General features: G+C 42.7%; 2 protein-coding genes across 16 annotated transcripts in view; one reads left to right on the top strand and one right to left on the bottom strand.

The window, feature by feature from the left end:
* Positions 1–19,483, top strand: part of Ecd (ecdysoneless cell cycle regulator) — a 47,807-nt gene extending 28,324 nt beyond the window's left edge. The window contains exon 16 of one of the 5 annotated variants that reach the window (XR_009591427.1): positions 17,167–19,483. The gene's annotated coding sequence lies outside the window, so the exon portion shown is untranslated. Of the gene's footprint in view, positions 1–4,180; positions 6,809–8,412; positions 10,891–17,166 lie in introns of those variants that run through there. The other 4 variants (XR_009591428.1, XR_009591426.1, XR_009591425.1 and 1 more) reach the window with 4 other exon arrangements.
* Nudt13 (nudix hydrolase 13) lies at positions 359–23,677 on the bottom strand. Of its 11 annotated transcripts, none has more exons than XM_021642999.2 (11): positions 23,528–23,668; positions 23,156–23,237; positions 22,008–22,101; positions 19,477–19,569; positions 14,243–14,382; positions 12,200–12,334; positions 10,888–10,994; positions 7,659–7,784; positions 6,883–6,994; positions 6,108–6,262; positions 359–1,899 (listed from the first exon to the last, which is right to left on the bottom strand). In XM_021642999.2, the coding sequence occupies exons 4-11, from the start codon at positions 19,557–19,559 to the stop codon at positions 1,699–1,701; spliced, it is 1,059 nt and encodes a 352-aa protein (XP_021498674.1). In that variant the 5' UTR covers positions 19,560–19,569; positions 22,008–22,101; positions 23,156–23,237; positions 23,528–23,668; the 3' UTR covers positions 359–1,698. The 11 variants fall into 11 exon arrangements, with proteins under 11 accessions (XP_021498674.1, XP_060238038.1, XP_021498677.1 ...); XM_060382055.1 differs by lacking the exon at positions 23,156–23,237 and adding an exon at positions 22,856–22,983 and having other exon boundaries at positions 23,528–23,664; XM_021643002.2 differs by lacking the exon at positions 23,156–23,237 and having other exon boundaries at positions 23,528–23,670.
* Between the last annotated feature and the right edge of the window lie 3,681 nt (positions 23,678–27,358).

Below are 27,358 nucleotides of genomic sequence, written 5' to 3'. Positions count from 1 at the left end.
AAACCAGTTTACTGACTGTCTCTGACATGAACTCAGTGGCTGGCTCTTTGACCCCTGAGGGAGGAGCCTTGCTAGGCCACAGAGGAGGACATTACAGCCAGTCCTGAAGAGACCTGATATGCTGGAGTCAGATGGAAGGGGAGGACCTTCCCTATCAGTGGACTCAGAGAGGAGAGGAGATGAGGGAGGGTGGGATTGGGAGGGAATGAAGGAGGGGGCTACAGCCGGGATACAAAGTAGATAAACCGTAATTAATATATAAAAAATTTTAATAAAAACATTTTACTGTCACACAGATTTTTTTTCCCATCCCCACCCACCCCATTCTCATAGAACAGGAAAAAAAAAAAAGTCTGAATAAAGGCATGAAAATTTATTTCCTCCAAAGCATCTCCCTTACAGTGGCAAGATGCAGGTGACACAGAGGAGCTGGATTACAGGGACAGGCTTGCCTAGATGCACAAGGTCCTGAGTCCAGTCTCTAGCACCATGGGTTGGGAGTCAGGGTCATATGTGTGGGAAGGAATCCTGACTCAGGAGCTTCAGGCTTGGAGCTTGCTTATCCTCACTAATCTCTAATTGAAGCAACGCTCTCTGGGTGTGCACATCCCAGTACTGTTTTATGTTTAGTCTTTTCTCTGGGTCACAAACTGAGCATGTGAAGGCTGGGAAGGCAACATAGTCTTCAATCATCTTGTGCCCTTCTGGGATTTAGCTACTTTAAAAAACAAACAAACAAAATCCACCACCTCTGGTTGCCTGCTGAATACTCTGAGGAAGACCTTTGCTCCCACTTTCCTCATCTTTTCGGAGCTTAAAAACAAAACCATAACTTTTGGGCCGAGGATATGCCTCCATGGTAGAGCATGTGCTTACCAAGTGTGAAGTCCTGGGTTCAACTGGCAGCAACAACTACCAAAAAGTAAACTTTTATTTAACCACTACCTATAGGAGTATATCCAAAGAGGCTGGAAAAGGTGGCTCTGTGGCTGCTCATCCAGAGGACTCAGGTTCTGTTCCCAGCACCCACATGGCAGCTCTCCACATTCTCCAGTTTCAGAACATCTTCTGGCCTCCACAGGAAGTAGGCGTGCAGAGACATAAGTGCAGGCAAACACACAAGTAATAAAACTTAACAAAGACTATACCTATACACAAATTAAAAAAAAAGACATATACTATGTTATTCTTGTATGAGGACAAAAGCAACTAAGATATGAGCTGAGAACTGTTAATAATTTTGATACTTAAGACGAGCACCCTGGGCAGTTTGGCAGTTCCTGTAAATGCAACATCAACGAGCCACTACTAGATGTTTGCTCCTATAGCCTTGGAGAAAATGGCTCACACCCTAACAAATCAGTACCCTCACCTCAGCTTTTCATTGTAGTGTCTTATCAACCAACTGAAATCCTTGGTTTTTGTTTTGTTTTTAAGAAACCAAGTATCCATGTATTACCCAGGTTGTCCTGGGCAAAAGTGATACTCTTGCCTCAGCCTCCATGGCAGCGAGGTCAATCCAGTTTACACTGGTAGTTTTGGTTGTCAGTAGGAACCTCTTTTGGCAGTGGAAAGTTCTCAGAGCACCTCTGCCTTGGGAGGCTGTCCTGGAGCTGGCGATGTCACCTTCGCTTTGCAGTAGATCTCTGGTATGCCCTTCAGCGATGTCCAGGAGGGATCTAGACAGCTTGATTTGAGCTAAGCAGCCATAGAAGAGCAGCTCTGCTTCTCCACCCACTTCTTAATCATGTGGTGGGCAATAGCTAACTTGGGAGGCAGCAACAGCGGGGAAGCCTCACTCTGCTGCTGAGTAAAGGAGCCCTTTCTCCTCAGAGCTGCAGCCACCTCATCAAGACCAAACCAGGCAGCTGCCTCTAGTTCTCTCACGTTTACCCGGATCTGAAAGACAAGGAAGGGGTGGAGGGTGAGGGTGAACACTATGGCCAAAAGTAAGAAAATTCATAGAGAACTATGCAATCTTAGATGATAACATCTGGGATCAATGGGAAGGGTAAAATCAGTTTTGGATATTGTTCTGAAATATAATAGCGAATTAAATATATTTTTAAATAGTTCTAAAAAAAAAGGATAAATTAAAAAAATCCTATTCAGCTGGGCACAGTGGTACATGCCTTTAATCCCAGTACTCAGGAGGCAGAGGCAGGTGGATCTCTGTGAGTTTAAGGTCAGCCTGGTCTACAAAGCGAGTTCCAGAACAGCCAGGGCAGTTACACAGAGAAACCCTGTTTTGAAAAAACAAACAAACAACTGGTTTCTGGCCCCAGTGCACATACACATAAAATCTTATAGATACTAAAATATTGAGTGGTAAGTTATGAATAATTGTGTGTGCATCAAGTGAATAGCTCTTTCAATTAAAAAAGAGCTACAGGGTCAGTGAGATGGCTCAGCAGGTAAAGGCACTTGCTGCCAACGTGGGTCCCTAGAACTCACATGATGAGAGAACAGACCCCCCACAGCTCGTCTCTGATGTCCACTTATGTCCACACACAAATACATAGACTTTTACTTTTTTTTTTTTTAAGAATCAGCATTTATACAAATGTTCCTCTCTTTAAAGGATAAAGGTTAATGATAACTAAGAGCAAGAAGCAAAGTAAACACAAACTGTCCCAGGAAGTGGAAGCAGATTAGAGCCCATAAAAATCAGGACAGAACAGGCAAACTGGTAGAAGGGCTATCAGTGACTTCCATCCGTCAGACTTGCTACAGGGAAGCAAGGTGAGTTTAGCTACGACATCAAAGTCCCTCTTAACGAGAGGCTCCTGTAGTTCCCAACACCCTGAGTCCCCAAATTGTTAAGTGGGGCATATACATTCCATCTCTATATAAGGTACTGTTAAAAACTGAAGGTGAAAAATAAACCGCTAGATAAATGGTGCTGGCACACTGGATATACATGCAAAAGAATGAAACTGGACCCTTTATACCAAAATCCAACACAAAACAGCTTAAAATTAAATGCATATGTAGGAGCTGACATAAACCTCTTGGAAGAAACTACTACTCAGCTTTGTGGTGCTGGACTGGGCACTGACCCTTTCTTAGAGGTGGCATTACAAGCAAAGGCAGGAAAAGCTAAGTAGACAGGATGAGGGCAGAATAAAAAGTTGATATACAGCAAGGGAAATGCAAAAGCACCCTATGGGGTGTTTGAAGTCCTGTATTCAATAATTAGTATTGAGGTAAGGAAAACAAGACAAAATACCTGAATAGATGATTCTTAAAGGAAGAAATATTTATAACTTTTGTTTTTGTTTTGAGACAAGAGTTTCTTTGTGTAGCCCTGCCCATCCTGGAACTCACACTATAAACCAGGCTGGCCTTGAACTCTGAGATTCACAAACTGCCTCTGCCTCCCGAGTATTGGGATGTAAGGTGCACAGCACACAGAGAAACCACATGTGAAAAAATAAAAGAGGAGGAGGTGGTGGTGGTGAAGAAGAAATCCATATAGCCAAAAAATATGTGAAAAAATACCAAGTGTCACTAATTACGGAAATGCAGAGCAAGCCTATAATGAGAGATCACTGCATACTTCCTAAGAGGGTATGGTGGTTTGGATGAGAATGGCCTCCAAGGGGCTTCAGTTTAAATGTTTGGTCCCCAGCTGGTGGAACTGTTTGGGAAAGATTTGGAGGTGTGTGCCTATTAGAGAGGTGTGTCACTGAGGGGCGGGGCTTTGAGATCTCAAAAACCCAGCCATTCCCAGTTAGCTCTCTTTGCACTACCTCCTGCTTGTGGATCAGATAGAATCCCGCAGCTCCTGCTCCAGCACCATGCCTGTCTGCCTGCCTGCTGCCATGCTTCCTCCAGTGATGGTTGGTCATGGACTCACCCTCTCAAACTGTTAAGCAAGGCCCCATTATATGCTTTGAAGTTGCCTTGGTGTCTCTTCACAGCAATAGAAAAGACAAGCAGAAGAGGTATACTAAAAGACAAAATCCAACAACTCCGGACAAATCTACAAAAGTGAAGGGATCAGCTGGAGGCCTCTAACTCTTGGGCCTTTGAGAACCCCATATGGAAATGGATTCTGCCCTTCCTCATACCTCTTCTGCTCATCTTTCTGCTTTTGCTTTTTGCACCCTGCTTAACTTCCTCTCTACATTTCCTTCAACAACAAATGCAAAACTTCTCTAACCAAACCATTAATCAGTTGTTCTTACAGGATTATCAACCTCTGCCCATAGAACAAGATGACAATGACCTTCCAATTGACCCTGATGGTGGGGACCAGCTATACCCTGACAATGAAAACATCCCTAATCAGCAGGAAGTAGCTCGAAGAGCAAAGGTCACCCCTATGCCCTCTCCACCACCACTCCTCACTTTTTAATAAAACAAAAAGGGAGGAATGTTGGGATCCATAAGCAGGCATCTCTATGGCCAGCCCCAAGGGACCTGACAAACTGGATATCAGGCATCTGTGAAGCCACCTACAGACCACCCGAAACCACCCGCACATGTTCTGGGTCACCTTATAAGAGAACTCACACCACCTCCAATCTCTCTTTCCTGCCCTGCCCAAAGACAGTCTCTGCGACTCCTTCCCCCTTCCCTTAATAAACCTCCAACATGGAACCAGTCACGTGGCATGATTTGTGAACCCACTGTAACTTTGCTGCACAATCCTGACAGCAACCACTAAGGAAAACTATGGAAGTTATTAAATAGATAGATAGATAGATAGATAGATAGATAGATAGATAGATAGACGGATAGATAAATAAATAAATGGTGGCACTTGCCTTTAATCCCAGTACTGGGGAGGCAGAGGAAGGAGGATCTCTGGGAGTTTGAGGCCAGCCTGGTCTACACAGTGAAGTCCAGGCCAGAGAGGGATAGACAGTGAAACCCTATCTCCAAATAAAAATTTTAAAGCAGAGCTATCATTTGTTCCAAGAACCCCACCTCCCAAGCATAATATCCAAGAGAACTGAAATCTAGAACTCAAAGGTGCCTCTATATTCCTGTTGTTGCTGTGACACAATTTACATCATCCATGACATAAAAAGTTTAAATGTCTATCAACAAAGAGTGACAAATACATACCATGAACTAGTATTGGGAGGTTTTTTTTATTCTCACCTCTCATGCCTGGAACTCCTGACTTCCTTACTCTGTTGCCCAAGTACTGAGGTAACAGGTATTTGTTACGCTGGCTGGCCTTACTGAATTTTTAAAATGAAGGAAATCCCACATTTATAAGGTGATGGGCCTGGAAGATATGCTAAGTTCAATAATCTACTTGATGCAGATTCTACATGGCCTCTGCTGCATTGGGGACTAAATTAGTCAGATATGTAGAAGTGAAGTGTTGAATGCTTGTTCCCAAGGAGAGAAAAACAGGGAAGCAGTGATTAGAGGGTATTAATTTCACTTATACAAGATAAATTCTGGAGGCCTGTACAGTACAGCATCTACAGTTAGCAATATTGTGTCAGTTACATTAAAATTCAACTTATGTTAAATGCTCTTATCACAGAGGAGAAATGGGGATGGGGTAGATGGTTAAGCTTATGCCACTGCCAGTGATGTCTGATTGATGGTTCCTGATAGTAATTACTGATCAAACAGTACTACATGCTTATCTCTAAACCCAGCAAGTTAGGTGAACTAGATGTCTATAGACATCTGAAGACCTATCTATAAATAAAACAAAACAGGGTCTCATGTAGTCCAGGTTGGTCTCAAACTTCTGATCCTCCTGCCTCCACCTCCCAAGTGTTGGGATTGTAAGTAGGTACTAGCAGGCTGGCTTTATATGGTGTGAAGACTGAACCTGGCTTTGTGTGTGTTACAAGCTAGCACTCTACCAACTGAACTACATCCTCATCCATCAACAGACTCTGTGATAATTATGCTCCAACAAAGCAGCTCAAAGGGAAGTTGTTTCATAACTGAGATATATGCAAAGGAGAATGATGATTATTTGTTTCCATTCTCAAGTGCTTCCTTCAGGATAATGATTATCTTATGTATTACCATGTATCCCTGATGTTACTCCTCAAGACAAGTGCTCAGAAAGTCCTTGCAGGCTGGCAAAGGGGACATCACAGCATAGAGGAAGGTTAAGACTTTACCTCTGTTTGCCCTGGTTTCACGGTTGCATGACAAGCAATCATGAGTGAGCTATTGGGAAAGGGCCAGTGCTGGGACGAGAAGTACTGTATGTTTTCCACTTCCAGGCCCACTTCTTCTGCAACTTCTCGCTGGACAGCCTCTTCCACATTTTCACCTGTAAGCACTCAGATTAATTCCAAACAGCCCTGGAGCAAGAGAATTTTATATTATCTATCTGAATCACGATGGCCCAAGCTTCTGGGTGCTACCCAAGCTCAGTTCCCTGAGTATAGCATGTGCTCAAGTCTAATGGGCTGATTGTAATGCAGGTGAGTGTAGCAATGGGAGAGGTTACTGCTGCCTCTTCTGTGTGACAGGGCCACTCGTCACCTTCTCCAGACCTTATCCTGTAAGCTAGAAGAGAAGACAGCATAAAGGAAGCTAAGTGTGGGATTCTAGTTACCATTGTGTGTGCTGAAAGACTCAGGGAGAAGTACATGAATGTAATTTGTTCAAGAGAAAATAAAGATGGGCTGACAGCAGGGCAGACAAATGGATAGATGCCTGTGGGAGAGAAGAACAGTAAAGATTACAGCTGAGGCGATGGGTGTAGGGACGCTCACTGTATAATTCCTCCAGTTATGCTGCATGTTCCAAATGTTGACTCCTGCTCTGTAGCGAAGTTACTTACAACTTCAGGACAGTTTAATGTTTGTGACTAGAGGCATGATAGCAACAGAACGAATGCGTTTTCTCTTCCACTGTCACCTGTACCTCCTCCCCTAAACTCCTTACCTATATCACAGAATCCTGCCAGGGCAGAATACAATCCCTTGGGAAAGGAGCTTTGGCGGGCGAGCAGGCACCGGGCCCCATCTGACACCAGTGTGATCACCACAGGGGCCATCTAGGAAAGCAGAATGGAGATTGAGATGCTGGCACTTCAGGCCTAGAAGGCAAGAGGAATGGGCAGTTATGGAAGCTTTTGAGCACACAGGCTTCCCCCTCCCACATGACAGAGTGGCAACAGCCTTCTTGGACTGTTTTTTCTTTTTAATTTTCTTTTCGTTTTACATAGCAAATTCCAGGAGAACCAGGGCTAAATAGGGAGACCCTCTTTCAAAAAACAAAGAGAAAAAAAAATTGTTTTTGAGGCAGGGTCTCTCTAGATAACCCTGGCTGTCCTGGAACTTACTATAGAAACTAGACTGGCCTCAAACTCATGGAGATCTGCTCACTTCTGCCTCCTAAGTGCTGACCACAATGTCTGGCTGTTTATTTTTATTTTAAATGGAGGAGTGTTTTGCCTGTGTGTGTATATGCACAGGCCTGATGGCTGAGGAGGCCAGAAGAGGGCACTGGATCCCCTGGAACTGGAGTTATGCAGGGTTGTGAGCTGCCTTGTGGATGGTAGGACTTGAACTCGTGTCCTCGGGAAGACTAGCTTTTAACTGCTGAGCCATCTCTCCAGCCCTTTGTTTTGGTTTTTGGAGAGTATCTCATGTAGCCCAGGCTGCCCTCACTTCCCAAGTACTGGAATTACAAGTGTGTTCCACCCCAATTGGTCCCACCTGTGGGTAGTAGATGATATTATTAGAAGGGCACACTCGCTTGCTGCCTGCCATGTTCTTCTTGGTGGGCTGCCCACTTTTGCTGCAGAACTGGTGACCATCATGCCAGCGGAGAAGAGCCTGAGCCTACAAACACAAAGGTGGGTCTGGCTTTAGAGAAAGGTATCTGGAACAATCGTGAAGAAGTCTTTTTCTAGCTCACCTATTTCAAAAAAGTTCCTTAGTTGTGTTACTAGCGGTGGGGAAGTGGTACATGTGGCATGGAGCATGATGGGTCAGAGGAGAGCTTTATGGAGCCGCTCCTCCCCTTCCACTTTTACAGGAATCACCTCAGGTCAGCAGGCTTGTATGGCAAGCATCTTTACCCGATGAGCCATCTCACTGGTAGCTCACCTCCTTCAGGCTTATTAGAAGAAGGAAATGATCTAAATATATTTTTTAGTATCAAAAATCTAAAAGAAAGCATATTTTATGTAATATTTATTTATTTATTTGCAGTACTGGGAATCTACAGCTTCACATACACTAGAAAGTAATTTTCAATTAAGCTATATCCTTAGCCTAAAAGGTATTTTGAAATGCATTATGTATTGTTTAAAACACAAAATATACAGCAATATAATATACACCTATGAAATGTGACCCAACTTAAAAAGAAAACATTTTAATTTCCATTATAATTAAGCATTTCTTTCATACTTATTCCTCCTCAATGAGGTTGTGATTTTTTTTTTAACTGTGTGTGTGTGTGTAGGTCAAAGGACAATTTTGGGAACCAGTTCTTGCCTCCACCTTGATGAGGGTCTCATTGACTTTGCTGTGCAGAGTGCTTTAGGCTGGTGGCCCTGAACTTTTAGCCATTCTCTTGCTTCTGCCTGAGATCTCACCGTAGGAGTCCTGGATCTCAGAGGCACAGGATCACAGCATCCCGGGACAGAACTCTGTCAGGTTTGTGCATACTGTGCTCTCACCCATTGAGCCTTTCCCCAGCTCAAGCTGTGATTTTCTTTCTTTCTTTCTTTCTTTCTTTCTTTCTTTCTTTCTTTCTTTCTTTCTTTCTTTCTTTCTTTCTTCCTTCCTTCCTTCCTTCCTTTCTTTCTTTTTTTTTTCCAACTAAAGAAGTCTTGGGTTTCTTTTTAATTAGAACAGGCAACTAAACACCACAGCAGCCAGGTGTGTTGGAGCCTGTGCATAGATGCCTGCAATCTCAGTTGGGGCATCAGGAGTTCAAGGCTATCCTCAGCTATATAGTAAGTTGAAAGCCAGCCTGGGCTACATGAAATCCTTTAAAACAAAATTAAAATAAACATTAAGGGCTGGTATGATGAGCAGTCTTGTCAATTTGGTAGGATTTAGAATCCCCATGGAAATAGACCTCTGAGTGTATCTGGGAAAGATTATCTAGGCTAGGTGAACTGAGGTAAGAAGAGCCATGCTGATGTGTCTACACCATTTCATGGGCTGGGGTCCACCTCCTGACTGTGGATATAATGTGACCACTGACCTCCAGCCACCATGACTCCCTTCCCCACCCATGATGGACAACACCCTCAAGTTGTGAGCTGCTTTTGTATTATCACAGAAGTAGAAAAAGCAATTAATATGCCTGACATGTAGGCAACTGGGAGTTTAATCCTAGCTAACCAGTAGTGCAAGGTACTGGTTATAATACTGGTAATTATAACTGCTTATAATTATAACTGCTTATAATCCTGGTAATTTAGAAGCAGAGGCAGAAGGCCACAAGTTCAAGGTCATCTTCAAGCCAGCCTGGAGTAGATAAGACTCTGCTTCAATAAATAACTAAATGATAGATAGATAGATAGATAGATGATTGATAGATGATAGATAAAATGGGCTCAGAGGTTAAGAGCACTGCTTGCTCTTCCAGAGGTCCTGAGTTCAATTCACAGCAACCACATGGTGGCTCACAACCCTCTATAATGAGATCTGGTGCCCTCTTCTGGCTTTCAGGCAGATCATTGTATACACAATAAAATAAATAAAAATTTTTTAAAATAAAAATACATAAATAATAAAAATGTAAAAAACAACATCAAAAACAAAGTAACTGAAGGAACTGAGGATGGCAGGAGTAGTTCCGTTTTGCTTCTCAGACTCTATCTTAAGTTGACTGACCTTGGAGTGACTTGACCCCCACCTTCAGGTTCTGAGAAGGGCCACGTGTGCCTCCACCCTGCAGGTTGTCTTGGATACCACAGAATGTGTAAATAGATAACTAATCAGGCCTCCACCCCACAGGTTGTCATAAATACCACAGAATGTGTTAGTGGGTCTCCACTCCACCCAGCAGGCTACCGTACAGTTATCTTAGACATCTGTCGGTTTGGCCAGGTGGCTTGGAACAATTAGCCTAAAGGTCATCTTGGTTGCTGAACCCCACACCCAAAGCCCAAAGCTTACCCTTCTCTGTAACTGCAAGGCTTGGAATTCCCCGACTGCCATTTTTCCCTTTAAAAACTCTGCCTCCCTGAGAGGGGGCCTCACTTTCTAACCTGCTACATCAGGGAAGAATGTCGGCCTGAGCTTAAGCTTGAATAAAGATCCTAGTGTGATTTGCAATGGACTCAACTCCTAGTGGTCTTTTGGGGTCTCTTGAATCAGGCACAACAGTAACAACTGAAATCTAAAGCTGTGAGAACAAGTTATTAAGGCAAAGTAAATTATTTCTCATGTTTAAAAAAACCACAATGTGTATTATACTGTGAAGTTAAAAAAATATTTGTGGGATTGCCTGAAGAGATGGCTCAGTAGCTAAGAATTCATACAGCTATTGCAGAGGACCAGAGCTAAGGTCCTAGCACCTGTGACCTATAATCAACCATTCACAATCACTCATAGCAAGCTAGTGCCCCCTTCTGGCCTCTGCAGACACCTACACTCATGCATACACCTACACTTAAGTATACATGCACACACAATTATAAATACAATCTTTTAAAGACATTTAGGAGACTGGTAGACCCTGTTGCCATGTTCTTAGGAGGTTAACCTTTACAGTAGCTCTGCTAAAAGCAAAACAAGGAACAATGCACCATCTTTCACAGTATAAGCTACCTTTCCCAGAACTCTGCTGCCCTCTGCCAAGGTGTGGAAAGGTCTGTGATCTGTGAGAAACAATGTGTTACCCCACAGTCATATGCACATGAGTATTTGCCCATGCACACATCTTTGCATACTTCCTATAGAACTGAGAAACCGAAACTACCGTGAACAGCAAGGAGGAATCCATGGAGTCCAGCTGAAAAACAGCCTGCCTCAGCTTGATGAAAGAACCTCTGAGCTCTGCCTCCATTTCAGATTTTGGCAAGGAGGCTAGAAAATTAGGAAAGAGAATGTAATTAAACAGGTGTCCAGCTTTGCCTCTGGGCAGCCCATCCTGTCAGAACACTGCTCCCCAAACTTGCCAGTGAGACTCGTCCAGGCATTTGGAAAATTACATAGATTCCCAAGCTTCTAACTGGAAAGACAGAGAGAAAGAGAGGGAGAAAGAGAGAGAAGACAGGAGGAGAGGGAGAGATGGAGAGAGGGAGGGACAGAGAGAGGAAAGGAAGAGAGATGCATGTGCACTTCATGGAATAGCTGTTCTGGGTCCCAAACCTGAATTTTGAAACACTAAAAAAAATTTTAAACAAGTGTCAAGTGACTCTTAGGTTAGTGAACTAAGTCATTTATTCTGTTAATTACTAAAATGAAAAGCCAAGAACAGCAGACCCTGCTACTGGGAAATGATGCTGCGCAGTCCACCACCACTACATTTATACTCCAGACACTGAAGAGAGAAGCAAAGCATGGCAGGATCCATTAACCTAGAGTTGCCTGACTCTACAGCACAGGGCAGAGAACCTGGAGTTACTCCATGGGGACATGCCTATGAAAAATGATACCATGATGTTGTTTGTTTTTGAGACAGAGTGTTGCATAGCCAGATGGCCTCAAGCTCTGTGTAGATAAGGATGATTCTTCCTTCTCCCTTTTCAAGTGCTAGGATTACAGGCATGAACTAGTGTGCCAAGCTTTTGCTCTATTTTGTTTTTGTTTTTAAGAGGGGGATTCATTATGAAGGCTAAACTGACCTAGAATTCAAAATTCTTTGGCCTTAGCCTCTTCCAAATCTTGGAATTACATACTGCTATACCCAGTTTTGAAGACATTAATTTTTAAATGCCTATTAAATAGTTAAGATGTAAATTGTATAAATGTATGGGGAATAATATAATAAGCAAGTAAGTTCCCACCACTTGGGAAAGAAATCATAACAACGCCAGGTAAGATAGTGCGTGCCTGTTCCCAGCACATGGAAGGCTGAGGCAGGACTGGATTTGGGGCCAACTGGAGCTATGTATATAAGTTCTCGGCCATCGAAAGTTTCATAGTGATGATAGTGGATAATGGTGTTTTATTCAAAGAGAAAAGCTGATGAATTTTTTGTATATGTAAAATCTTTCTTGAAATGGTGTTACACAAAACCCTAAAGTCTGCGAGCAGCAGGGAAGCGCCTACCAGGAAAAGGCACCTACCGCCAATGAAGGAGGCACCACTCAGACCTAGATCTAAAGCAAACCACGCTTCCCGCTGGCTGGAGCATCCAATCAGCACTGAATCTTCTATTCTTTGTGAATCCTGTCCAAACTTACCCAGCAGCCCTTCCAACTCTAAACAATGAAAGAAAAGGGAGAGAGAAAAAGTGAGACTCAGATTTTAGTCACATCACTGCGGCCATGTGAGACCCACAGGAAGTACTCCTGCTCAGAGTATACAGTTGCTCCCTGTTGTCTGTTACAGACCAACTCTCACATATCACAAGTTGCATGCTCTCAAATCCTTTACATAAAATAAGGTAGTATTTGGCAATACTTTAAATAGCTCTTAGTTGCTTAAAGTATCAAATTACAATACAAGTATATACACAACCGTTTTAAACTGTGATTTAGGGAATAATGACAAGAATGAACATCTGACCATGTTTAGCATAGCATAGCATAGTTTTGTTTTGTTTTTTTTCTGGTATTTACCCTCAACTCAATGGTTGCATCATTTTTATTTATTTATTTATTTATTTATTTTCTTGCAACTGAGATTGAATTTAGGAACCTCAATGTGGTGGACTGAATAAGAATGGCCTTTGTGGCCAGGTGGTGATGGTGCATGCCTGTAATCCCAGCACTCAGGGAAGCAGAGACAGGTAGATTTCTGTGAGTCCCAGGCTAGCCTGGTCTACAAAGCGAGTCCAGGACAGCCATGCACTACACAGAGAATCCCTGTCTTTAAAACAACAACAAAACAAACAAACAAACAAACAAAAGAATGGGCCTCATAGGCCCCTATGTTTGATACTTGGTCCCCAGTTGGTAGAACTGTTTGAGCAGGATTAGGAGGCGTGGCCTTGTTGGAAGAGTTGTTACTGCAGGATGTAAGAGGCTTGCTGTGTGTGGGGGGGTACAGCATAGCTTTGAGGTTTCAAAAGCCCATGCTGTTTTCACTGTGTTCTCTGCCTCCTGCTCTCAAGATGTAAACTCAGCTACTGCTCCAGTGCCATGCCTGTCTGCCTGCCACCATGATGCTTTCATCCCTCTGACACAGTAAGCTCAAACTCACTCTTTCTTCTGTATGTTGCCTTGGTCACGGGTTTTATCACAGCAACAGGAATCGACACATGTCAAGTTCTATACCACTGAGTTGCATCCCCCAGCAGTCAGTTTTAAGAAATATTTTTGATTCATGCTTGAATCTCAAAAATAAGACTCCCAAATCCAGAGGCTTAGATCACTAGTTGCATATTCTGAAATGTGTCTCAAAATTGATTTTATTCATTTTGACCTAGTCAAAATCAAGTTAAGATACAAATCTTAAACTATGCAACTCTGCAGTTTCCTGGGACTAGAAATCACTAGCTTAAGGCAAAGCTGGACAAACCTTCTCTGTAAAGAGATACCAAGTATTTTATAGTTTATTTATAGTTTTATTACATACATTTGTATTATATATATATTGCTATATATATTATATACATTTGTATTATATATATTGCTATTGTAGCATAAAAGCAGTTGGGCACAGTATGTCAAGGAATTACTGTGGCTGTATTACGACACAATTTTATTTACAAAATGGGAAGCAGGCCTTTCCTATTTGAACAGCAGTTTCATGGACCTCTAAGGGATTTTTGGTTGTTTGGGTTTTTTTTGTTGTTGTTTTTGGTTTTGGTTTTTGAGACCGGGTTTCTCTGTGCGTAGCCTTGGCTGTCCTGGACTCACTTTGTAGACCAGGCTGGCCTTGAACTCACAGAGATCCACTGCCTCTGCTCCCTGAGTGCTGGGATCAAAAGTGTGTGCCACCAGGTCCAGCTATGGCACTCATAGTTCATATTACCACCAAGAATACCTAACTAGCAATTCAAGTTCATATGAGTTATTAATTAGCAGAAACAGTTATGTAAGCTTGAGACTCAAGAGCTTTTTGAAAAATCTGAACTCTGAAATGTAAGGATAGTTTTTGCAACTACCTGAATTCCATCTAGTGGCCCAAGACTCATCTACTCCACTGGTACACTTTGACCTTACCTGCTCGGCTAAGCCGGGGGGCCAGGTATCGGTGTCCTGATGCCTGTAGCAACGGATCCAGGTCATGAAAGAGGTAAAACGCTCCTGTCTGCTGAGCTCTCCTGCAGGCCTCATCATCTTCCTTCAGTTCAAATAAATATCTATATTTGGGAAATAAGCAACTTTATTTACATACTTAGACTAAATGTGATGACTCAGTGGGTAAAAAGTACTTGTGGTCAAGCCTGATGACCTGAGTTCAATCTCCAGAACCCACATGGTAGAAGGAGAGAATGAAGCCCTTCACATTATCCTCTGACCTCCACATGTATGCCATGACACATCCAGATACAACCCAAGTTAAATAACCAAGCCAGCATAAATAAAACACACTTAGTCATTTGTCTATCCCTTCATTTGGGGGTGGACTCTTTCTAACTCTCCTACAGTTTTATGTATCAGCGTATATATTACAGAACTGAGGCCTGAACCCACAGACACACACATGCTAGGCAAGCTCCTTACTGAGATCAGTTCTCTTCTCAGCATTTATTACTAAGTTGTCCTAGCTGGTCTTGAACTCTGCAGTCCAGCAAGGCCTTGAATATAATTATCCTGCTTCAGTTTCTAGTGTGATTACAGGTCTGTGCTGAGGTGGCTACAGGCAACTTCATCCTGTCCTTCACCCTGCTGCTCCTTCTGTATATCACTGTACCATTTGTTTATCTGTCTCTCCAAGAAGACTGTAAGCTATTTAAGGACAAAGTCTGCTATTCTTGGCTTTTCATCTCAGAAAAAAATGGCTTAATTCAATAAGTATTTATTGACTTGAACTGGCAATAAATACTTACTGAACTAAACCTTGAGGAACTTTGCCAGTGAGGCAAGAATTTGCAGGCAGTAGACTGAAAGAAAAATGAGTCCGATGATTAAAAATCTTAGCACCAAACACCCACACATGGGAGCAGGCTGCATCGCCACAGAGAACAAACATTGTACATTCAGGGATTTTCATTCAGGCTAGGGAAGACAAAGGCACACATCTGATATCCGTGCACCCTTGTTCACTGTACTGGAGGGACCACTGGAAAAGCCCATTCTTGTCCTAGCTAATTCATAGTGATAATACTATCAGTAGCCAAAATTAAAATATGGACAAAGTATTTTGGGTGGTGGAAGTCTGTCCACAAGCTTTACAAATTGAATCAGAGTCCTTAAGAACCAGTTAGTGACTAAACAGACAGTATCTTGGGGTCTTAATTATTACCATTTTCTGCCTGTTAAAATCCTCAAACCAAGCTAAGGATGTATGTCAGTACTAGAGCACTTGCCTCACATGTGAAAGCCCCTGGCTTTGATTTCCCAGGGGAAAAAAAAGCCCTAAAACAGACTCTCAAGTTTATGCCATATTTTGACAAGTAACTGCAAAACATGTTTTACAGATGTTTTCTGTAAAATCTGGACATACCTATAAACGCACCAAAGCATGAAAACACATAGCAAAAGAACAAACACCATGGTAGCCATGTTAGAAGCCTCTTCACCGGTAAAAGGAGTTACAATAAACTCTTTGGAAACAGAGACAAAAGAAACCCGATCCTTCAAGACTTGTGATATTTTAAAACTTATTTTAAGTGACTGTTGCCTCCTGGGGTAAGTAGTCAATATATGTCAAAAAATAGACAAGTGTCAGTACAAAGTTACCAAACACAAACAACAGAAACACTGCTGCCTTCAAGGAGAGTTAAGAGTAGGACAGCCGTGGCTTTGCCCTCATGACTATTAAAAGCAAAACACTGGCGTGAAGCTCTTCAACCAATGGCCTCACTAGATGGGTGAGATCCAAAAGTTCATATACTCTTGCCACAGACCGGCCCAGTCGGGCTCCCGTCGTCCGCGGGAGAACAAGGCTTTAGACAGGAAGACACGGTTTCGGCGAAGAATTGACAGACAGAGACACCTTGATGGTTTTGACTCTGCTGCAACTTTACTGAAATCAAGCTAGTATTTTTATAATGATTTCACAAAAGGCACCTTAAAATTGGCATACTTCCCAGAACATTCAGACTTTTACCAAGAATACAAAGTTTACATTTTAACTCAAAATGCAATCAAACATAAAGCAGTACCCACAAATAATCTTGGCCTAAAAACTTTTTGATCAGAGCAAACAAAGGAAAAGAAACCTCAAATATAGTTTTATTATTGCTAACCAATGAAGAGGAAAGTCAGGAGCTAAGTCAGATGCCTGCCGAAGTCCTTCTCTATATCAAAATCTAACTACACCTTTGTTAACCCTCCTCCCATATGTCCTGCCCAAGATTTATGATCTTCTCCAGGAACAAGGCACTGAAGGGAGGGGGAAACTCCCGCCAGCTGCACCTCTCATGCTATTATTTTTTAAGAAGGAGCCTATTATTATTTTACTATTCTTAATGCCTATTAATACTAAATCTAATTCATTACTTTTCTTAAACTTATTTTTATTAAAGCCTTTAACAATCTACTAATAATAAATTTCTTTATAAAGTTAGTTGTGCTGTTTCAGGTGTCACAGGGAAAGATCAAAGAATTCATTATTCCAGCCCCAGAGCCACAACTGAAGAAGCGTAGAAATCTCAGAACACGTCTCTTTTCCAAGTGGGATGAGTTTGCCAGGGACCTTCCAGGGGGCATTATTTTCGGGGAAATCATATCCCCTGCCCTGTAGCTTATGCTATTATGGCGACACTGGCATGGGTGTGACATACTCTTTTCTGTAAAGGACTCAACTCAGTTTCTCCCTTTCATTAAGATACCACAGAAGCCATTATACTGACTGCCACAGCTGAAAGGAGTTATTTTTAAGATTCATCTGATTTTTCTTAAAAGAATTAAAAAAAAATCATTCTTTAACAAAACAAAGAAAACACTGTAATAATTATTCTTTTTTTTTTTTTTTTAAGGAAACCACCAATAATCCCACTAATCAGAGAAAATTCCTGTCCAGAATTTTGGAATTATCTAAATAGTATTGTGTATCACTATACATTAAAGGAATAAAGGTAAACACAGAATAATATGCGGTGGACACAAAACCAATTATACCTATTCATTTGTAGTCTTGTTATAATCTCTTTGAAGACTGATCTATTGTTACTGACGTGAATGTGTTTTGCACTCATGTGTGTGTATATCATGCGCACGCCTCGCACCTCTGGAACCAGAAGAGCATATGGGATCCCTTGGAACGAAGGCTAAAAATGGCTGTGAGGTGCCACGCAGGTGAGGGAACCAAATCTGGGTCTGCTGCAAGAGCAGCAGGTGCTCCTAACTGCTGAGTCTTGGTTCCAACCTTTTTTGTTTTGTTTTGTTTTTCCCCTATTCTGCCTTCCACTGAAGTCTATCTTTTTGGAGGGAAGAAGGGTCTTAGAGTTATCCTTGCTGTTTCAGGAAACAAAAATAAACTATTCAATATAGTTTAAACTGTGTTTGTTAAAATCCCACTGAACAGGTTTGCTTTAACATCTTCCTTCCTGTGCATTCACCTAACAATATTACACTGTCTACTGTGTGTGAAGCCACAGTAGAGAAATCAGAGTCTTAGCCAGGTGTGATGAGACAGGCAGGCCCCGCACTTAATAGGCTAGAGCAGAGCAACAAGTGTTCAAGGCCACCCTGAACTATAGCAAGATCCTATCTCAAAAACCAAATAGGGAGAGTGGAGATAACCCAGCTAGCAAAGTACCTGCTTTACCAACGTGAAGACCCAAGTTTGCATCTGTAACACACACACACACACACACACACACACACAGCTGGGCATAGCTCTATAATCCCAGTGCCAGAGAAGCAGAAGTAGAGATGAGAGGATACCTGGGTCAGTGAGCTCTAGGTTTAGTGAGACTTCATCTCAAAAAAATAGGTGGAGGACTAAAGATACGGCTTGCAAGGAGGAAACAAACTGAAGCCATTTTGAATAAAACTTCCATTTTGAGTAGGGGTCAAATAAAGTTTAAGTTCCCAAGATCTCCCTGGGTAACTGACATCCTGCTTGGCAAGCTGAGACATGAATGCCCCGCCACATATGAATAACCCAACCAGTGGGAACAGGATAAGGTATCTACCACAAAAACATGTTCCTAAGGGAATCCCCTACCCCTAACTCCTGATTGGTGAGAAAATGTAACTGTAACTTGACACAGATGTTTGTAGATTTCAGGCTTAGAAACTCTAACATTCTAGCTGGGGGGGTGTGGTGTGTGTTGATGTTCAGCTCCCGAGCCTGTTCGGTGGCCCAGTCGCAGCCTGAGTACAGTACATTTTTGACATCTGCTTAAATACTTACTAAGATGAACATCTGAAGACAAAGTCAGCTCCCGAGTCTGTGCTGTTGTCCCTGACCGGTCAGTTTTTGCTACCTAATTCAAATAAAGATCTTGCTTTGCTGGACTCTTGTGCCTGCTTGGGTTGTTTTGAATCTTTGGACCCCAACAGGCTCTGTATTTAAGAGCACTGACTGCTCTTCCAGAGGACCTGGGTTCAGTTTGCAGCACCCAGGTGGCAGCTCATAACCATTTATATGAGTTTCAGAGAATCTGACTCCACCTCTGGCTTCTGTGGACATGGAATACATACATTTCACAAATATATGCATACCCATACATGAAACTTAAAAAAAAAAAATAGTACGGTAGAGAAGTGACTAAAGACATCTGGTCAACCTCTGTCCCCATGTGTATATGCACACTCACCCTTTCCACATGTGTTGCCAAAAATATGTACAGACATGAAAAAAATACACCTAGACCCTGTCTCAAAACAAAACAGTAACAATAGCAATAACAAAAGAAAACAGTCTTTCCTTCCTTCCTTCCTTCTTCTTCTTCTTCTTCTTTTTTTTCCTTTTTTTTTTTTGTGTTTATATAATATGGGCTAACCTCAGATTCTCTATATAGATGAGAATGATCTTAAATTTCTGATCCTCCTGCCTCCACCATCTACATGCTGGAATTAAAGGTGTGCATCACCACTTTCGATGGCCAAAAGGGCAATGTCTTATTTGAGTAGAGCTTATAGTCAAGAGTATGAAACATTTTAATTATTTATAATATAGGAAATTCTAATACTGAATGGCTTTCAATTGTAAATAATTTACAGTGGACATTATTATGTGTAATTTTTATTTTATACATTTAATTCTTAATGTGGTGTTCTTAAGCATTTACATTTTACTATTTAATATGCCAAAAATAATCAGATTGGTCAGAACTCACCGTGTCTTAGTGACATAGGTTGACAGCAGCCTATAGCACCAAAAAGATTTCCTCCTGAAAAATGTTCCACAATACAGAGACATTGTTGGGTTCCTAAAGAAAAATTGAGGAGTTTTTTGTTTGTTTCCATCATAGTATGCACTTTAAAGTAATAAATCAACAAGAGAGTCATTGTTTAAGCCAGAATAGAATCACTTTGCATTATCAGGAAAAAAACAAAACAACAAAAAAAAAACAAGACTCAGGTGAACAGACTTTGACATTGTTTTGTTGTTGTAGGTGTGTGTTTGTGTGTGTGTGTGTGTATGTGTTTTAAAGATAGGGCATCACTATGTAGCCCTGGCTGGCCTCAAATTCTGACTGCCTCTACCTGCTGGGTGCTGGGATTTTAGATGTGCAAAATCACCCCTGGCCTTCATTGCATTTTATCACTAAAAGGATTTCAAATTCCCAGTGCTTATTTTCTTTTTCTTCTTTTTATGAGACAAGGTTTCTTTGTGTAGCCCAGACTGTCCTGGAATTTGTAAAGCAGGCTGACCTTGAACTCCCAGAGATCTACCTGTCTCTGCCTCCCAAGTGCGGGGATTAAAGGCATGGGCATCCACACCTGGCTTATTTTCTAACATACAAAATTGAAACTGTTTTGCTAAACTAGTAAGTTATGAGAATCAGCTAATTAAATGATTAGCAATGCATTTCTTCCTTCTTACTGTGTGGAGCTCTTGCAGGCAAGTGGTAGCAAAATAAACCATATCTCTCTCCTTCCTCATTCCACGCCTGGATCTTAACAATATGGAATAAGTGGAAATGGTGTGTGTTCCTTCTAGAATGACACATTGGCTTCTCCAATTGCTTGAAGACTCCTATGGAAAAGGCAAAGCCATTTGATGGAGTAGCTTGGATCCCTGATTCACATATGGAGAAGCTCACCACCAACCAAAACTCTTCTGCACTGGACTGTTTTTAAGAAATGAACTTTGGTCAAAGTCATATTGGGTAGGGATGGGAGTGGGGTCATGATAGAACATTTTCGTAGCATGCCCATGGCCTTTGGTTTAATCCCTAGAACTGTATTTAATAATAGCAGAAAGGTTTTGGTTTGCTTTGCTTTGGTTTTTGGTTTTTCAAGACAGGGTTTCTCTGTGTTAACAGTCCTGGCTATTCTGGAACTTGCTCTGTAGACAGCTGGCCTCGGAACTCAGAGATCTGCCTGCTTCTTCCTCTGCTTGGATCAAAGGTGTGTCAGTGCACCACACATCAGAAAGGCATTCTTAAAAAGGAAAAATTCTTCCACCATATTAAGCTAAAAATAGCTGGATGGTGGTAGCAGTGCACCCTTTAATCTCAGCACTTGGGAGGCAAAGGCAAGCAGGTCTCTATGAGCTGGAGGCCAGTCTGGTCTACAGAGAGAGTTCCCAGGACAGCCAGGGCTACACAGAGAAACCCTGTCTCAGAAAACAAAAAAGAACCTAAACTTCGTTTGTTCATTATGTTCTGGGGATTGAGTGCAGGGTCTGGCCCATGTAAGCTATGAACTCTACCACTGAGCTATACCCCTAGTCTCCCAGCATCCCTCAGTCCCCACCTGTTACAGGGCATGGCTGGCATGTCCCACCCTCTACCCTGAACTTTCTAGCCCAGGGGCTGGGCTTCCCTTCCCCAGACATACATTTTGGTTCTCTCTCTCAGTATCTTTCTCTCCTCCCCTCCCTCCATTTCTCTCTTCCTGTGTACACATGCTTATTATCTTAGAGCCCAAACCTGGGAGGAGTTGAGGCCATAGACTGGTGTGCCAAGCTGCTCTTGGTCACATGGGGACTGGGGAGTGATCCTTTCCCCTTTTCGCTCTACCTGACACAACTGACTTTAGACTCCATGAATAATCCTTTCCCAGCGGTCTAAGAGGTGCTGGATACCACTTCTGGGTGACAGACTTTCTCCACTGACAAAATAAGCCAATTCAAGCTGAATCAAAGTATATAAAGGCAGGTTTGTTGGGGGCAGCTCTCTGGTGAGTTCACTAACCTCACAGAAGGGGTTTCAGTAGAACTGCCATGCAGATGGGGGGTAGGAAGAGAAAATGAGAGTGCATGCACATCGTGGGAAAGAGAAATGCAGAGAGAGACAGAGAGAGAGAGACAGAGAGAGAGAGAGAAAAAGAGCGCCAAAATGTCTGGTTATATAGTGAAGAGCATCTGAGGGAAGGGAAGCCCAAACCCTGGGCTGGAGAGTTCAGGGTAGAGGGTGGGGTATGCCAGCCATGCCCTGTAGTGACGGAGGGATGCTGGGAGAACCTGGAGGCCAGGTCCACTTTGGCGTCTTTAGTAGGCACCTCAGCCGCCTGCCTGGGGTCTGAAACCCAACACAAAATTTCTTTTCAAATTGTGTATCAGTATGTATTGTCTTTCCTGTGCAAGGTAACTTAAATAATGTCAAGAAATTCCACTGAGAAAGTAAAGCCAGTAGTACAGTTAAACAACCAACCACCTTTTAACTGTGCCCGTGGGAAGCAGGCTTTGACACCAACCTACCGAGAAATGTTTATAGTTCAGGCCTGCTTCTGGGTTGCACAATTATGAGTCACTGATGACTAATCCTTGAGTAGTTTTGGTTATGATCTATGACCTAGGCAAGGGTAAAATATAGTTAGCAACAAAATGTTAGGTACTGAAGTTATGCAAGGTCGCTTAAGAAACAAAAATGTGCAGTATTAACCATGTTCACAGAAGGAGGGCTACAACACTCTGATGTGTGAAGGTGTAATAGTAATGGTCTAAAGGCGTGTGTTTAAGGTCAACTTCACTAGCTCACACAGAACTCAGAAATGCACCTGCTCCGAATTTAAGGAATAACTATGAATGTGTTAAATAAACTTTCTTTTACCTAAAATTCTACTTCTAAGAGTTTATCCTAGGGAGGAAAGACTATGTTTAAGAATGTTAATAAAAAATTATAGGAGCTGGAGATGGCTCAGCCTTTGAAGACATTGGCTGCTCTGTCCCAGCACCCACATGGCAACCCACAGCTGTCTGTAACCCCAGTCCCACGGGATTCAATGCTCTCTTCTGGCCTCCACAGGTACCAGGGCCACATGTGCCACACAGACATACATGAATACACAAAAGATAAAAATTTAAAGATTATGATGTTGGGAGCCAGCAAGATGGCTCTGCCACTAAAAGCACTTGCTCTGTGAGCCTGATGACCGGAGTTTAATTCCTGGAACCCATGTGGAATGAGAAAACTGACTCCCCAAATTTGCCCACTGGCCTCTATATGCATGCTACCGCATGCTTGCATCTGCACTCAGGAATTTGTCACAGGTGCCCGCTGTCTGTGTGTGTGTAAAGAATTATAGTTGGGATGAAATGCTTTTTACCCCAAACGATAAATGCCAAGGCAGGATCCTTATGAACTTCTGTGACATCCAGACACACATTTCACATCCTGTTCATTTTTCCAGTAGGAATGACTTATAGCCGGGAGCAGTAGAGCACGCCTATAATCCTAGCACGCAGAGGCAGAGGCAGGAGGATCCCTGTTAGTTTGAGGCCAGCCTGGTCTACAAAGCGAGTCCAGGACAGCCACGGCTACACAGAGAAACCCTATCTCCAAAACAAAACAACAAAAAATGACAAAGTGTTCATCCTGAATCTTCATGGGTGCCCGGGGAACATACACTCCACTGTGGACTTCGACGGGCTGCGAACGATGCGAAGCCGAGGAGCCGCCGTGATGGAGACTTCGCGGTCTCGGGTGCCCTGGGTTATATGAAAAACTTTATGATTTACTTCTAAAAGATACAACCACCACTTCACAAATTAAGAGAAAAGATGAGAAACTGGAAATTTCCACTTTTAAATAGCTCTTCAAAAACGTTTCAGAAAATAATCAGAGGTACTCAATATTGAGTGCAAAATGGTCCATTTCCTCCAGATTAGAAAGGCTCATGTTAAAACTTTCAAACTCTGTAACCGAGAGCAGTTACAGAGGCCTTGATTACTCTGCATCCTGTATGCACTTAGAACAGGCTTGGTTTCACTGTACTCACTCTGAATTCTTTCTGAGATGCCTTCTATCCCAAAGGTCTGCCAAACCCTGGAAGTTCCAAACTTTCAAGTTCAAATGGTTTCTCTTGTCCCTTCCCGGTGGGACTGCTACTTCCGCCACTTTCCCAGAATCCTCCTAAAGATGCACTCTGGGAAATGTAATTTAATCGCTATGTCCTCGCCCTTGACAAATCAACGTTCTCTGCCCTCCCTCCCCACAAAGACTGCAGCCACACTTCCCAGCATTCACCGAGAGATTTGCGATGCACTCTGGGAATTGTAGTTCAGTTTTCAGGTGTGGCGCTGTGACCTTGGATTGCAAAATTAACCACGTTGTCAAAGCTTATAGTGAAAACCACCACGACCAAATAAAATTCACAGTTTCCAGATCTTCTGGGATAGAGGTGTTGTTTAAATGTTGCTTAGCTGAATTGGTGAGCCCCTCAGGGAGAGACCCCGCCTCAATAAACAACATTCAATGTCAACTTCACCCTCTACACCTACACATTTGAAAGTGCACCCTATGGACACACACACACATGTATACATGCAGAAAACCTTTTTTTTTTTTTTTTAAGGCTAGACGTTCCAGGCCTGCCTTTAATCCCTGAGGCAGAGGCAGAAGCAGAATTCTCTGAATTTGAGGCCAGCTTGGTGAACATAATCGGTTACAGGTTATCCAGGGGTGCATACTGAGACCCTGTCTCGAAATAAATAAATACGAGAGGAACTGTGCTCAGGTATATACAAGTTTTTGGTAACATTTCTACCTCGATCAACCAGATCAATTCACACCTGACTAAAAGCAATCTCCAGCAAAGCTACTTGGCCCACTTCTTACTATGGAAGTTATTTGTGTCTATGAGAAGTCAGCGTTGTAGCCCCTCATTCAAAGTATGTTTATCATTAGTTTTAAATTTTTGTGTGTGGGTGTTTTGCCTGCAAGTGTGTACACCATGTATATATCCTGTGTCCTTGCAAGCCAGAAGGGGGTGTCAGATCCCTTGCTGCTGGAGTTAAAGATAATTGTTAGCTTCCAAATATGAGTGCTGGGAATCAAATTCAGGTCCTCTGGAAGAGAAGCCAGTGCTCTTAGCCACTGATCTATTTCCCTTGCTTCTCAAAATATAATTAATGAGCACAAAAATATTTTTGAATCTATTGAAAGCACAACATACATAAAAAATACCTATCCGCATGTAAACCAAATTCTATAGAAGTAAATAAAAATAAATAAATATACAGATGGTTTGTAAGTGCTGGACTTAAACACGTTAAGATGAGGAATGATTTTGCTATTTTACATAGGATGGTTGGCCTCATTGTTAAGGCAACATTTGAGTAAAGAGATTGAAGGAGGTGACAAGGATAGCCAAGTTAGAATTTATAGGTAGAGACTTACCTCATGCAAAGGCCCTGGGGTGGAAGTGTGCCTGGCGGGTTTAATGAAAGGCTAGGATTGGGAATGGAGAGATGGCACAGTGGTTTAGAGCCCTGGTTGTTCTTCTAGAGGACCTGGGTTTAATTCTAGCTCCAATATGTCAGCTTACAACTTTCTGGAACTCTAGTTCCAAGAGATGGTTTTTCTTCTGGCCTCTGTGGACACTGATCAAATGTGGTACACTGTTGTATGTGCAGGTAAACATCCATACACAAAAAAGTAAAATAAAAAGAAAACTAGGACCAGTCGTGGTATTGGAGATGAGGCTGAATAGTAGATGGGCATTAGACCACATGGACCCTCACAAGTGCTAAGTTCTTACAAAGTCATTAGAATGTTCCAAGAGGCGTAGAATGTCACTGAAGGGCTTAAGTAGAACAAGAGGACTTGACTTACATTTTAAAAGAATCACTGATTGCCAGTTAGACTGTAGGGGGCAATGTTACTAAATCCTGAATGTAATTCATTTATATCTAGATTATTAGAAAAAGAAGAACAGATCTTGTCATTTTGTCATAGCCATTTTATTTTAATGGTGAGAGGAGCAAGGGGGGGCACTGGGCAACCTTGGGCATCATTCCTCAGGCATTGTCCACATGGGTTTTGAGACAAAATCTCTTAGCCTTCACTTTCTAAGTAGGCTACAATGGCTGGCCATCAAACCCCAGGGTTCCACCTGAATCTGCCTCCCCAGCACTGGGACTACAAGTGCAGGCCACTGTGCCCAGTTTTTTGTTTTTTTTTTTTAATCAAAGATGCAAAATGGGACGTCAGAGATGGCTCACCAGGCAAATGATCCTGCTTCTGAGCTTGATAATCTGAGGAGTTTAATCCTCAGAACCCACATGATAGAGAGAACCAACTCCTACAAGTTGTCCTCTACATTGGGACTTTGACACACACACACTAAAATTATTAATGTATGTGAAAATAGATATATGGCTTCTGAAGAATAACACCCAAGGTTGAATTTTGGCCTCCTCATGCATGCATGAGTGTTCGAACACACACAGTTGGCACCAATAAAGGCTTTCATTTACATTACTTCATTTTATGCTTTCAATACACCTACACCCCTAAGGCACACAGGGGCAAGATCTTGACCCTTATTCTAACAAACGAGGAAACTGAGGCAAGCTGAAGCAGTTTCTCAAGGCTGTACAGCTAAAGAAACCCATGTGTTCTGTTCCCTTCACTGGACCACAGTCTCTACAGCCACAGCCAGCAAGAAGAGCTGCCCTCTCTCTGCTGTGCCCTTTGTCCTCAGGGAGAGGGGCCAGGATGGATTAGAGAGCAGAGCTACAGCTTCTCCCTTCCCCCTATTCCTCCTCCCCACCCTGCTGCCCTGCAGCTAGAGCTTCATTCTCCAAACAAACAGCAGCCTGGCAGTAATCCATCAAAACACATAGATGGGGCTGGAGAGATGGCTCAGAGGTCAAGAGCACTGGCTGCTCTTTCAGAGGTCCTGAGTTCAATTCCCAGCAACCACAAGGTGGCTCACAGCCATCTCTAGTGAGATCTGGTGCCCTCTTGCCTGCAGGTGTATGTATAGACAGAACATTGTATTCATAATAAATAAGAAAATCTTAAAACTTATACACACTTACACACAAGAAGTCTCAAAGGGGAAAAAAACTTCTGGTCTTTTAGTAACTGGGCAGACCCAAGGGAAACCACAGAGAGGGTGGTGCTGGGACTATTTTCCACCAAGTCAGGGCTAAGGGTCAGTAGGCCTAACAGCAGGTGTCCAGGGCCTTTTGTATATATTCTGTAGCATTTTGTGTACAGCCCACCACTGAGCAAACAGTAGCCAAGCCAGCAGCATCCCAGCCAAGGCAAACACCCTGCCCTGCCTGGGGCTCTCTGCTTTCAATTAGCATGCTGCGGGTCCTGGCTTCTTCCCAGCACTCATTACTGAGAGTTTGTGACTACAGTGGGAACAGGAGCCCAGGGAGAGCAACTTAATGGAAAGCTCCCTGATCCAAGCATGCACCGAGAACCAGGATGAATCAGCTTGATTTAGAACACAGGGAAGTGGCAGTGGAAGATGAAATCCCTGCCAGGGGCACCTGCAGACAGGTGCATGTCCCTCACAGGAGTGTTAGTCATCCATGGCATCAAATCTGCCCTTCCACTGCCAAGCGTGGGTTTAATATCTGAGGAAATGAGGTTAGCTCCTTTCAGGAGCCCCCTCTTATAACCATTCTCCCTTAACGCTTGACTTTGGAAGTATTTTCATCCAGAAGTTCTCCTGGAGAGACTCCATGACTACAATACCTCATCTCTAAGAGAAGCCAGGAAAAGGCCTGCCCAGGGCTCCTGGCCCTCCCATTAAACCTCTAACTCCCCTTTGGGTTCTGGGGCTCCTCCGGAGATCAGAACAGTGCTCAGG

Source organism: Meriones unguiculatus, chromosome 4 (assembly GCF_030254825.1).
Source record: "Meriones unguiculatus strain TT.TT164.6M chromosome 4, Bangor_MerUng_6.1, whole genome shotgun sequence".
Classification (NCBI taxonomy): Eukaryota; Metazoa; Chordata; class Mammalia; order Rodentia; family Muridae; genus Meriones; species Meriones unguiculatus.
Note: the sequence above shows the minus strand (reverse complement) of the source record. Positions and strands in the feature narration are given on the sequence as shown.

What these genes read in the sequence shown, in the direction of transcription:
- Nudt13 (XM_021643001.2), bottom strand. Translation starts at nt 19,559, where the DNA reads ATGTCTCTGTATTGTGGAACATTTTTCAGGAGGAAATCTTTTTGGTGC. An exon ending in GGCAGGATTCTGTGATATAG is followed by an intron (nt 6,263 to 6,882) that starts GTAAGGAGTTTA and finishes GAGTGCTTACAG; the next exon opens with GTGAAAATGTGGAAGAGGCT. An exon ending in TGAAACCAGGGCAAACAGAG is followed by an intron (nt 1,900 to 6,107) that starts GTAAAGTCTTAA and finishes CTTGTCTTTCAG; the next exon opens with ATCCGGGTAAACGTGAGAGA.